The sequence below is a fragment of the Equus caballus genome, chromosome 2 (genome assembly GCF_041296265.1).
Source record: "Equus caballus isolate H_3958 breed thoroughbred chromosome 2, TB-T2T, whole genome shotgun sequence".
NCBI classification, from domain to species: Eukaryota; Metazoa; Chordata; class Mammalia; order Perissodactyla; family Equidae; genus Equus; species Equus caballus.
In genome coordinates, this window is record NC_091685.1 from 71,928,812 (window position 1) to 71,942,898 (window position 14,087).

General features: G+C 35.3%; 1 protein-coding gene across 34 annotated transcripts in view; it reads left to right on the forward strand.

The window, feature by feature from the left end:
- NEK1 (NIMA related kinase 1) overlaps positions 1 to 14,087 on the forward strand; it is a 220,044-nt gene that overhangs the window by 115,078 nt on the left and 90,879 nt on the right. For 12 of the 34 annotated variants that reach the window (XM_070261349.1, XM_070261372.1, XM_070261354.1 and 9 more), the window contains 4 exons: positions 9,839 to 9,922; positions 10,350 to 10,437; positions 10,883 to 10,956; positions 11,720 to 11,815. In XM_070261349.1, the coding sequence (XP_070117450.1) occupies positions 9,839 to 9,922; positions 10,350 to 10,437; positions 10,883 to 10,956; positions 11,720 to 11,815 (342 nt within the window). Of the gene's footprint in view, positions 1 to 9,838; positions 9,923 to 10,349; positions 10,438 to 10,878; positions 10,957 to 11,719; positions 11,816 to 14,087 lie in introns of those variants that run through there. The other 22 variants (XM_070261364.1, XM_070261367.1, XM_023636312.2 and 19 more) reach the window with 4 other exon arrangements.

Genomic DNA, 14,087 nt, shown 5'->3' on the forward strand with positions numbered 1-14,087 from the left:
ACTCATCTTAAATCATTCTGTATTTACTTAAACTAATGGAAAAATGTCTTTAAAATGTGGTTAAGTTGTTAAATATTTCATTCACTCTTTTATTCATTTGTTTATTATTACACAAACATTTTTTGACTGTAATATATTAGGTTCTGTTCCAGCAAGAGAATTTAAGATAAGCAAAAAAGGAGATAGACAATTAAACCAATAATTAAGTGATAATAATTATTTATTGAAAGCCTGCTATGCCAGACATTATGTTAATCAATTTATATGCATTATCTCTGTATTAGTTTACTAGGGCTGTTGTGACAAAATACCACAAACTAAGTGGCTTAAACAACAGAAATTTGTTACTTCATGGTTCTGGAGGATAGAATTTCAAGATCAACCTGTCAACAGGGTTGGTTCCTTCTTAGGGCTGTGAGGAAGAATCTATTCCATACCTCTTCTGGTGGTTGGTTAGCAATCTTTAGCATTCTTTGACATGAAGAATCATCACCCCAGTCTCTGCCTTCGTTTCAGCTAGTGTTTTCCCTGTATGTAAGTCCGTCTCAAAATTTCCCCTTTTAATAAGGACACCAGTCTTATTGGACTGGGGCCTACCCTAATGATCTCATTTTAACTTGATAAAGATCCTATTTCCAAATAAGGTCACATTCTGAGGTACTAGAGGTAAGGACTTCATCATATGAATTTTGGGGGAACACAGTTCAACCCTTAACAGTCTCTTTCAAGGCTTTACAACAATTTCATGTGACTCTGTTGAACCTTGATGGTGCTGGTCATATTCTAGAGTATGTTGCAGTGCGAAACCATGGCATAGACTCACTTTTCCCTGCTCCTCCCCTCTAAATGCAATTAAGTACTCTGGAAATTACTTAACATACAATGATAATAGGATTCTAAATGCTAGAAAGAAGAAGATGAACTGGGTAGGGACCTCAGGACTTGAGGAATAACAATGTGGTTCCCTGGGTTTTCTTTTTATCTCCTATGTATCTTGGACAGGGTGTTGAACATGCCTGAAACCCAGATCCACCATAGACATAGACAAGAAAACACAAGAAAATCCTGCTCTCTCTCGCCATAGTACTCAGAAAGAGGAATTCTGTAACTGCCACAGTGGGATCCTGGCGAGTGGTTTAAGCTGTGGGCAGCAGTGAAGCCTCAGGCTGTCCCAACCATATTCTACAACTGGAGCATGGGCAGGTGACTTGGAGGGCAGTTTGACTCATTAGTGGCAAGAAATCCGTGAACCATCCCAGTTCCGCTCAACAACTAGGGCACTAGCAGGTGATTCCATCTATCCACAGCAACAGTAGTGATATAAGGAGTGATAGTGGATCCTTAGTGATATAAGGAGACCAGGACCAGTGGCATCTGCCTCCCACCCTCAAGAGATCTTCCAATAGCAGCAGGTGGCCCAGGGAAGCAACTTCCATTCTCAACAGATAGTACCAGAAGGGGTTGAGCAGGAGTGCCATCAGCACCGGAACAATCAAGCAGACCAGAATAACATTACAAGGGTTCAGAATACTGCTCAGCCATAAGAAATGATGAAATCCCCCAATTTGTGACAACATGGATGGACCTTGAGAGTATTATGCTAAGTGAAATAAGGGTTCAAAAAACGAAACTGTCATTGGAACTAAAGGCCATAAAAGTAGGCCAAAACCTAAACTCTAAACCTAAACTGTGCTACTACCTGCTAAAATAGAAGATATAAAGAGGATCAAGAGTCTTGTAACATAATAACTAAAATATTCAGGATGTAATAAAAAATCACTGTCATGCCAAGAGCCAGAAAAACCACAACCTGAATGAGGAAGGACACTGAGTTGATACTAGTACTAGGATGAATTAGATATTAGAATTATCTGACAGAGATTTTAAAGCTACTTAAAACAAGTACTTCACCAAGCAATTAAAAATTCTCTTGAATGAATGGGAAAAAAGGGGAAATCTCAGTGAACAAATAAAATTTATAAAAAGAAGCAAGTGGAAATTATATAATTGGAAAATATAATAACCAAAATTTAAAATTCAGTGCATAGAGTCAGCAGAGTGAAGATGACAGAAGACAGAATCACTGAATTTTAAGACAGATCAATTGAATTCACTTAATCTGAACAACAGATAGAAAAACGATTAAAAAAAAAATTATCAGAGTTCTAAGGATCTGTGGGACAATAAGAAAAGATTTAACATTTGTATCATTGTAGCTCAAAGGACAAGAGAAAGAGTGTGGGACTGAAAAAAGTATCTAAAGAAACGCTTAAGCTAAAAACTTTCTACATTTGGTGAAAGACAAACCTACAGATTCAAGAAGCTGAGCAAATCCCCCAACAGGATAAACTTAAAGAAATCTTCCTCAAGAAATATTATTAAACTTCTGAAATAAAAAAAGAAAACAAATCTTAAAATAGCCCCAGAAAAAATGACATATTACCCATAAAGGAGCACGAATTTGAATGACAGCCAATTTCTCATCTGAAACCTTGGAGTCCAATGGAAGTGGCATAACATTTTTCAAGTGCTGAGGAAGGAACTATCAATCCTGAATCCTATTATCTGATGAAACTATCCTTCAGGAATGAAGGGGAAATAAAGACAGTCTTAAACGCATTAAACTAAAAGAATTTGTTTTTAGAGCAAATAAAATTACTAGGGACAAAGGAGACATTACATAAGAACAAAAGAATCAATCCAGTAAGAAGTTATTTCAATCCTAAATGGACATACACCAACGAACTGAGTTTCAAAATAGATAAAGCAGAAACTAATAGAACTGAAAGGAGAAATAAATCCACAAGTCTAGTTGGGAACTTCAACATCTTACTCTCAGCAATCAGTAGAACTGCCAGAGAGAAATTAGCGAGGATATAGAATAGCTGAACACCACCACAAACTACCAAGATCTAATCTGGTAGATCTTACGGAACACTTAGAGAACATTCTACACAACAATAGCAGAATATACATTTTTTTTCAAGTGTTTATGGAACATTCACCGAGAACAGACTATGTAATCATAAAGCAAAGCTTAAGGAATTCAGAAGAATCAAAATTACACAGAGTATATTCTTTGAACTTAATGGAATCAAACTAGAAATCAGTAATGGAAAGATGACAAGAAAATCTACCAACTCTTAACAATTAAAGAAGACACTTCCAAATAATACAGTATCAAAGAGGAAATCTAAAAGGAAACTTTAAAATACATAGGGCTGAATGAAAATAGACACACAACGTATCAAATTTGTGAGATGCAGCTAAAGCACTGCTAGAGGGAAATTTATAGCACTAAAAGCTTACATTAGATAAGAAGAAAAGTCTCAAATCAGTAGTCTAATTTCTTACTTCAAGATGCCATAAAAAGAAGAGTGAAATAGAGCCAAAGGAAGCAATATGAAGGAAACCATTATGAATAGAATTCAGTGAATTTGAAAACAGAACTATTGAGAAATTTAATGAAACGAAAAACTGGTTCTTAGGAAAAAAAGAATGAAATTGATAAATCTCTATCAAGTTTGACAAAGATGAAAAGACAACAGTAATCACCAGTATCAGGAATGAAACAAGCTATCACTACAGGTTTCATGGTGATTAAAAGGAAATAACAAACCACTTTACACTCATAAATTCAACAGCTTAGAAGAAATGGACCAAGTCTTCAAAAAGCACAAACTACTAAAAGTTAGCCAAGTTAAAATAGATATCTTAAATAGCCCAAAAGATATTTTTAACATTGAACTTGTGATTAAAAACTGTCAAGAAAAGAAATCTCCAGGCCTAAATGGTTTTACTGGAGAATTTTATCAAACATTCAAAGAAAAATTAACATTAATTTGATAGAATGATGTAATGTCTTCCAGGAAATAGAAACAGAAGGAACACTTCCCAATGCATTTTGAGGCCTGTTTTCTCATACCAAAACTAGACAAAGACAGCACAAAAAAGTAAACACAGACTAATATCTCTCATGAACTTAGATGCAAAAATGGTCAAGAAAATTTTAGTAACTTGAATCCAACTGTGACCAAGTGGAATTTAGTCTGAAAATGCAAGTCTATTTCAATATTAGAAAATCAATATGATCGACCATATCAACAGGCTAAGGAAGAAAAATCATACGATCACATCAATTGATGTGGAAAATCTATTGATAAACTTTAACACACATGATAAAAATTGTCAGTGTAGTAGAAATAGAAAGGAACATCCTCAACCTCATAATAAGCATCTGCAAAAAACTTACATCTGCCTTCATACTTACAGGTAGAAGACTGAATGCTTTCCCTCTCCAGTTAGGAAAAAGGCAAGGAATCTTGCTCTCACCACTCTTAATCAGCCTAGTACTGGAAGTTCTAGTTACTGCAGTAAGGCAAGAAAAAGAAATAAAGGGCATACGTATCTGAAAAGAAGGAAAAAAGCTATTGCTATTTCCAGTTGCCATGATTATCTGCATAGCATATTCCAAGGACACCACAAACACACTCCTAGAACTAAAAAAACGGAATTCATTATAGTTACAAGGTACAAGATCAGTACACAAAAATCAACTGAATTTCTCTACGTTGACAATGAACAAATGGAAACTGATTTGAAAAAATGCAATACCTTTTACAATTTCTCCAAAGGACATGAAGAACACTAACAAAACATGCAGAATTTGTGTGATTAAAATGACAAAATGATGAAATCAGAATCAAAGAAGACATAAATACTTGGAGAATCATAACATGTTCCTGAATGTTCAATGTGGTAAAAATGGCACATCATTTTAAATTGATGTGTATGTTTAATACAATTCCTAGTAAAATCTCAGAAACATTTTTTTATAGACAAGCTTATTCTAAAATTTATATGGGAAGAGAAAGGACTTAAAACAGCCCAGGTAATTTTGGAGAAGAATAAAGTGGGAAGAATGACTTACGTATAGCTACAGTAATCAGAACAATATAGTACTGGTGGAGGGATAGGCACAAGATCAGTGGAACAGTATGGAGAACCCAAAAATAGATCCACACAAATATGCCCAACTGATTCTTGACAAAGAAGTAAAAGCAATTCAGTGGAGGAGGTATTGCCTTTTCAGTATTAGTGTTAGAGAAATTGGACATCCATCCGTAGGCAAAAATATGAATCTTGACCTAAACCTCACACCGTATAAAATAATTAACTCAAAACAGATCATCCACTCTTAATGTAAAACATTAAATTGTAAAGCTTCTAGAAAAAAGAAAATTTCAGGACCTAGGACTGGACAAAACATTTGTAGACTTGATATCAAAAGCATGACCTGTAGAAGGAAAATGTGATAAACCAGACTTCATCAAAATTTAAAATTTTGCTCTGCAAAAAACCCCATTAACAGAAGGAAAATGCAAACTGCAGACTGAGAGAAAATATTTTTAAACCCCATATTCAACAAAGGGCTTGGTTTGTTGAAACCACCTGTGGGTTAGTAGTTAAGTTCAGCACCCTCTGCTTCGGCAGCCTGGGTTCAGTTCCCAGGCGTGGACCTACACCACTCGTCGGTAGCCATGCTGTGGTGGTGACCCATATATAAAATAGAGGAAGGTTGGCACAGATGTTAGCTCAGGGCTAATCTTCCTCAGCAGAAAACAAAAAGAAAAACCCCACAATGATGTATCAGTACACACCCATCAGAATGGCTAAAGTAAAACGTTAGTGATAAAACCAAATTCTGGCGAGGATGTGAAGAAACTGGGTCATCTACACATTGCTGATAGGAATGTCAAATGATAACAGCCACTCTGCAAAATAATTTGGCAGTCTCTTTTTTTTGTAAAGATTTTATTTTTTTCCTTTACCTCCCAAAGCCCCCCAGTACATAGTTGTATATTCTTTGTGGTGGGTCCTTCTAGTTGTGGCATGTGGGACGCTGCCTCAGCGTGGTTTGGTGAGCAGTGCCATGTCCGTGCCTAGGATTCGAACCAAGGAAACACTGGGCCGCCTGCAGCAGAGCACGCGAACTTAACCACTCGGCCACGGAGCCAGTGCCATTTGGCAGTCTCTTTTAAAACTAAAAATGGATTTACCGTACCAAGAGCAGATAATTCCACTCTTAGGCATATGTCACAGTGAAAAGAAAACTTCGTTTCACTCAGAAACTTGTATGTAAATATTCTTAGCAACTTTATTCTTAATAGCCAAAAACTTGAAACTACCAAAATGTCCTTCAGTGGGTGAATGAATGGACAAATTATGGTATATCCATACCATGGTATACTGCTCAGCACTAAAATGGAAGGAACCTTTGATGCATGTATTCAGTACCTTGGATGCTCTGCAAGGAAATAATAATAAGTCAGTCAATCTCAAAAGGATACATACTGTATGATTCCATATGTATAAAATTCATGAAATATGGAGATGAGTGGAGAACAGATTAGTAGTTGACACATGTTAGGGCGTAGTGGATGTGTCTGTGAAGTGTTATAGTACAGTCGTGTGCCTCATAATGACCTTTTGGTCAACAATGGACCCATATACGATAGTGATCCCATAAGATTAGTACCATATAGCCTAAGTGTGTAGTAGGCTATACCATCTAGGTTTGTGTAAGTACACTCTATGATGTTCACAAAGTGATGAAATTGCCTAACAACATATTTCTCAGCACGTATCCCAGTCATTATGACTGTAATGGTACAGTTAAGTACCTTGAATATGGTGGTAGTTACATAAAGCTATATGTGTGATAAAATTGCATTGATACAGATACACAAATGTGTGCATGTACAACAGGTGAAACCTCTCTGGTTTGTACCAGTCCCATTTTCCTGGTTTTGCATACTATAGTTATGCAAGATGATAAAATTGGGAGAGGCTGCACGGAACCTCCCTGTACATTACTTTTCACCTTTCTGTGAATCTGTAATATTTCAAACTATAAAGTTAAAAGAATTACTTCAAAGTAACTCAGATTTATTTACTTGTATTTCTCAAAGACCGTGAAGGGAAGATATAGTCTACAGCAATATTCACTTCTCCACTGCCCACTCTCCTGTAACTCTGTAGGTATTCCCATACATCTTTTTATTGTTCACCTCACATCTTTGTTTGACCCTGCTTGTTACTTGTTTTCCCTCACCTCCCCTACTCTCTGAACTATATCCCAAAAGCTCAAGTAATTTGTAAGCTAATGGCAAGATCTCCTTGAAGAGGGGAAGAAACTGAGTAAGCAGAAGATTTTTGTCAGGCTAGAAGAGGAGAAAGGCAGAGCATGCTCATATAATAATACTTTTTGTTCTGGCACACCCATGAAGTAGGTGGTATTATTATACCCAGCTTACAGCAAATTAAGTAATTTTGCTGAAGGTCAGCAGTGGTTAGGTGACATTGACACATATATGAACTGACAGAATTCAAGGTCTGTCATTGTCCATCTTTTTAATTGTTGTAGTATATTGTCCTTCCACCATTAGAATATACTCTGATGAGTGCTACTGTAGGAGGTATATATAAAAAATGGTATGGTAGGTCACACTTAACTCACAAGGGGAAGCATGGGAAAGGCTTTCCAGGGGTGAAATGTTGGATTTGCATTTTGGAAGATGAATAGAGTTAGCCATTTTAAGGAGATGAGTAAGATCGTGGCATAGTCCACAAATCACAAGTAGTTGTCATGGCTAGAATGTAGGCCTTACGACTGAGCAGTGGCGGAGATGAGACTAAAGATACTAGGTCACAAACAGCCTTATCTACCATTCAACAGAATGTGGGTTATATTCTGAAGATAATGGGAACCATTGAAGGATTAACGTGGGGCTTGATGTGAAAGAGAATGTTAGAAAGGTCACTCTGACTGCCTTGTAGAGAATAGACTGGGAGAATGTGAGACTAGAGGTGAGACGGTAGTTTAGAAAACTCTTTTAGAAGTCCAGGAGTCTAAAGAAAAGAGGCAGAAACTAAAGGGATAAATCATAGAGTTATTAGGAGGCAGAACTGGTAATTTGGCAGTCATTTGTATTTGGCAGATAAGAAAGAGAGGCAAAGATAACTCCCAGCTTGCTGACTTGGGTGGCTGATTGTGATCAATAACTGACATAGAAATAAGATCATGTCATAAAAAAAATGATGACGTCAGGTTTATAAATTGTTGGAGGTATGTTTGCTACATGAGTGGAGTCGTCCAGATATCTGTTGCATATACACAGAAGTTAAGGAGAAAAGGGCTGTGAGCTTGGTTTAGATTTGGGATTTGGCAGCATACGTTAAAGCCTGGGTATGAGAAGGGGAGGAGGGCCAAAGAATGAATCTTTAGAAAATATTGACATTAGCTTTGAGCCAAGGAAGAGAAAAGCCTGTGAAAAATAGTGAAGATTGGAAGAACCCAGGAGAGTGTGCTGTTATAAATATTGAAAGAGAGAGATTTTTTTTAAATGTGTGAATTCTAGAACACTATTTACAGGAATATGATGAATAGTGCATAGTCAGTTAAAAATAATGTTTTTAAGATATTGAATGTGAGAAGAGACTCAGAATATTGATATTAATTAATATTAAGTAAAAAATCAGAATAAATATAGCAAAATTCCAATTTTGTAAAAACAAACATATATGTATTCATACATATGCATAGAAGAAAATTTGGAAGGGGGTGGCCTTAAACTTCAGGTTTCTCAGATGGTAGAATTAGGAATGATTTATGCTTTCTTTATTTTGTAAATTTTCTGTAGTGAACATATATACATTTTGAGAGAAAAAAATACATATGTAAATTAAGTGGATTCAGTCCAAACTGATTTCCACTGGAAATGTTAATTGCAAAATTTGCTCAACAGGGTCCGTTTGAATGAGCTAGGAGGTTATTGGTAACCTTAGAAAATTTTCAGTGTCATAGTAGGATCAGAAACCAGATTGTACTGGGTTAAAAAATAAATGGGAAACAAGAAAATGGAGGTGATGAATATAAAAAATATGCTTTCAACAAGCTGATAAAAAGACATTCGATGGGGCCAGCCCTGTGGCCGAGTGGTTAAGTTCACGTGCTCTGCTTCAGCGGCCCAGAGTTTCACCAGTTTGAATCCTGGGCGCGGACATGGCACCACTCATCAAGCCATGCTGAGGAGGCATCACACATGCCACAAGTAGAAGGACCCACAACTAAAATACACAACCATGTACCGGAGGGCTTTGGAAGAAAAAGGAAAAGTAAAATCTTTAAAAAAAAAAAAGACATTCAACAGGGAAGTAGGACTGAGGATTTTTTAAATTGGGAGGAATATGAAGCATAGTTGTGTGCTGAAGGAAGAGAACATTAATAATTTGACAGTCTGATACTTTTTTTGAATTAGAAGTTCTTTAATAATTTCTAACAAAGAAATAATTCCATATTAATGAGAAACTTAAAAAATGAGTCAGTTTGTGATTGGGTGTGACCATTTGCATCCTGTTAGTAATAGTATGTGCCCAAGTGCAAGGAGTTTGAGCTCAGATATTTTATATTGTGTGTGTGTGTTTAGTATGGAAACAAACATGTGGAAATGATTGCCTCTTTATAAAGGAAACATTTGATTTGGGGTTTAGCTAACTTCCAAAGCAATTTTTAAAACCTTTTTACTAAAATGGCTAATAAAAACATAGCTGGTCTTTGTTTTGAATAATTATGTTTAGGGTTTAATTGCTTCCTTCTGTTCTCACTGAATGTATTGGTTAAATTGATATAGGAAAATGCCAGGGTTTGTTATCAGTTTATCAGCTAGAAATGATCAGTATTTGCCAAAAGAAATAAAGTGGCACCTGGATATTCCTAGGTAAGATGCTGATATAGCTTTAGTCATTCTTTAAACTTAGTACATTAAATGATGAACAGGGAATCCTGCAAAACCTGGCAGCTATGTATGGAGGCAGGTCCAGCTCTTCAAGAGGAGGGAAGCCAAGAAACAAAGAGGAAGAGGTATGCTTCCCGCATGTTCGCTACCTCCGCCACATAGCCATTTTTGAGTTGATTGCCTTCCTTTTTGCATGGTTTAAATTCTTAACAATTTTTCAAGGATTTTGTAGGTCTGTAGGGACCTGTTAATATATTTTGACTGACATACTGTGTTATAATTTTACCCCATAACTATTATCCAGTATTCTGAGTTCAGTTTCTTTTCTTTTGATAAAATTAAAAATTTGTAATTATAATGTATTTCTTTTCAGAAATAAGTTGATCTAAATTACACACTTGAAAGCTAATAATACATTTCCATTAACCAGATTTCAAAACTTTTATTTCTTATATTCAGATTAACACTTTTCTTTAAATTAAAAAAATTTTGGCAGTAAAAATGTTGATAGTTTTTCTTTTGAATTAAAATGTTGTTTTTTTCTCCTTGTAGGTTTATCTGGCAAGGCTAAGACAAATAAGACTGCAGAATTTCAATGAGCGCCAACAGATTAGAGCCAAACTTCGTGGTGAAAAGGCAGGTTGAAAATTCAATTTTTTAAAAAGTAATTGAATAACATTGTAATAGATTAAGATTAAAAATGCTGTGCCACTAACACAAAGTAAAATCCGATGAAGACAGTCAAAGATGAGAAAACTATACATAGGGATAAAATAAATCTTGTTTAAACTGGATAAGACTGTTTGTTCCAGAGGAATTCTGAGAGGAAAAGATAAGTAGTACCTATGAACACATAAAATGGTACATCTTATATCATTCTCTTCTTATCTTTTTTTCCATTGTCTGTAAGAGATGATAGTTGTTGAGCATTCACCTGCAGCTCTGGGAGAAAATTAGTAGCATTGAACAATTTACCATTTTACATTTCTAGATGTTAGTTTATTCATATTATCTTCCACAGAGCTCTGCACTGAATTTGAGGTTCTATCCTAACTGGTTTGCTTGTCTATTTATTTTGTAGAAAGAAGCTGATAGTTCTGAAGGACAAGAAGGAAGTGAGGACGCTGACACAAGGCGTAAAAAAGTTGAAGCACTTAAGGTATAGACTAGAAATGATACGAGTTTTCTTAGATAAAATTGAAATCTAAGATAGAAAATTGTATTCTTGTCTTGCATAGTTAAATCACCTTATTCTCTTGCCTTAATTTTTCATTCCCCTTATCCCTCACTTTTTGGTTTCTGAAAAATAGTGTTTTTCTTTCTTTATATCACAGATTTATGGTGAGCAGTTTAATGAAACCATGACATAAATACATGAAACTGTCACACAAGTAACCTAGAAAAAGATAAGATGATAACCTTAAAGATGAAAAATATAATTTTTTCATTTGGACAAATGAAATCCATGTATAATAATCATAGTTTAAAATTTTTGTTTTTGTTTTTGTTTTTTGAGGAAGATTAGCCCTGAGCTAACATCTGCCACCAATCCTCCTCTTTTTGCTGAGGAAGACTGGCCCTGAGCTAACATCCATGCCCATCTTCCTCCACTTTATATGTGGGATACCCATCATGGTATGGATTGGCAAGCGGTGCACAGGTCCACACCAGGGATCCTATATTTGTATTTCCATTAGAGTGTATCTGCATTTATTTTCATTCAACAGATACTTACTGAGCAGCTGCTGCCTGCTGGTTTAGGTGTTAGGGATATACAGTGAGCTTACATTTTTATTCTGGAGCCACACACACGTAGTTTTACTTCTATTTTGGCTAAAATGTAATCATCTTTGTAGACCTGGGAAAAAAAGCACAAAACCCTATGCTTTCTTTCTGGTAAGTAATTTTGTTGTTATTTTCAGGCCCAAGCAAGTGCACGTGCTGCTGTACTAAAAGAGCAATTAGAACGAAAGAGAAAGGAGGCATATGAGAGAGAAAAGAAAGTTTGGGAAGAGCATGTAAGATTTAGCTCGTATTCTTAATCCTGGTCGTGTTAATGTTCTTATATCTCTTACTGAGTAGTATTTCAGCATTATAATTTTGTAATTCTATTTTTTTTTCTCGTGCATTCTCCCTCTCCCTCCCCCCCAGCCCGAATTGTTCTCTCTCTCTTTCATATTTAAGGATGATGTATACAGAAGTTATTTTAGGGTTTGATTTGGGGTGAGAACCTAATTTATTTTATTCGTTCATTTTATTTTTTATTATTTCCAAGTAGCTAATCAAAGTCCCAGCATCATTTAATGGCTGGGCATTCCTTCTGCACTGATTTATAATACTACCTTTAAGATATATTAAATTCTTCTATATACTAGAGAATGAATCTATAGCGTAAATGCATCAAGCTCTCTTTTCTGCTCCATTACTCTTTCTGTCTGTTCTGCCAGTACCTCATCGTATTAGTAATTTTAGATTTAGAGTATATTTTAATTTCTGATAGGGTTCTCCCCTCATTTCTCCTTTACTCTTCTTTTTACATTTGTTTTCCTTAGTTGTTTGCTCTCTTTCTTTACCAGATACAAGGTAGGGTAACTTTTGTTCTTTTTTTTTAAAAAAAAAGAATAATTCCTGTTGGAATTTTGATTGGTATTACCTTAAACCTATAAATTAACTTAAGAAGAACTGATATGTGTATAATAGTCTTTATCCAGGAGCATGTTAAATATCTACATTTACTCATTGTTTCTTTTATATCTCTTACACAATTTTGATCATTTTCAACTCATACTTGTTTATATTTCTTGTAAAGGCTATTTCTTGATAGTTTATAATTCCATTTCTGTTTTTAAAAAAGGTGGGATTTTTTTCCCTTAACAGTATATTGCTGAAGTTTGGAGAAATTGTTGGTTTTTGCTTATCTTTATGCTTAGTTGATCTATTCTACTGATTTTCAGTTAATTTTCTGGGTTTTTAGCATGTGACTATATCATTGGCAGGTAGTCATGTTGTACATCATAACAGTAATTCCTACAATTTATTATTTATTGTATGTCAGGCACATTATAACCACTGCACATGTTTTGCTTTGTTTAATCTTTACAACTTTACAAAGCAGATATAGAAAGGATAAAACGATTAGATGAGGTCACATTTCCAGTAAGTGCAGAACAGGAATTTGAACCTGGATCTGCTCAGTGTTGAAGTCTTTATTCTTAGGCACTGCACCATAAATTCCCCTGCTTTCTTTAAGTTGTGCCTGTTATTACCATTTTATTCTTACTGCATTGGCCAGAACTTCTAGGCTAGTGTTAAATAATAATAGAGATATTTTGTTCCTGTCTTTAGTGGAAATACTCCAGCCATTTCTCTGTTGGGTATGGTAAAATAGTAAGGAATATACTAGGTTTTACAGTTTTTATGAGAAATGCATTTTGGAGTTTTATCAAATGTCTTTTGTGTGCCTGTTAATATGCTTAGTTTCTTCTTAATCCACCCATTGATGTAATATACAGGGAAATTCTCTTCTTACCAGATTCTTAATGAAAGAGAACCATTTATCTATAAGAGAATGAGTGAAAGAGACAGAACTCCAGAAGTCAGAATAAGTATTAAGGATTTTTTGCTAATTCCCTTTTGTTTTCTATTCATTGTAATTTTAGGTAATAACTGCTGTATTTTTCCATCCTCTGCTAGTTATGTTTTTCTCTTTGGTTTCAAAAATCTAGTTGTAGAGAACTCTCATCTTATTTCTCTTTTATTTCCTGACTTCAGACATAGTATGAACAATGCTTGAATATGAAACAATAGCTGTGAAAATGTATCTTATCCAACCAAGAGTGTCTAATAATTATCTCCTGACCCATTGGCCAAAATTTTAACTGGCTTTAGGTTATTATGCTGTTTAAACCACGTTTTGAATCCAGTGTTCCTTATTTCCCCCTTTCCTTCCCTTTGTTTCAGACATAGCATGAATAGGGCAGTAGTAAGAATCAATTACTGTGCTAACTTACCGGCTGTTCCTCAAGAGAGTGTTGTAGCAACCAAATTTGTGAGAAGTAGAAATAATTCTTCTCCATAGTCAGAGCCAATGATTTCTTCTATTACCCAAATCCCTTGCAAGCTTACTCTGATGTGGAAAATCATGTGAGTCTGCCTTTGGTGGCATACATATATAGCAATAGGGAACAATTTATTTGTTCTCTTGGGGTTATATCTTCAGAACAAAAAACAAGAACATTTCATCCTGTGCTGGTTTGCACAGTGGAGCAAAGATTATAGCAAGATGATTCA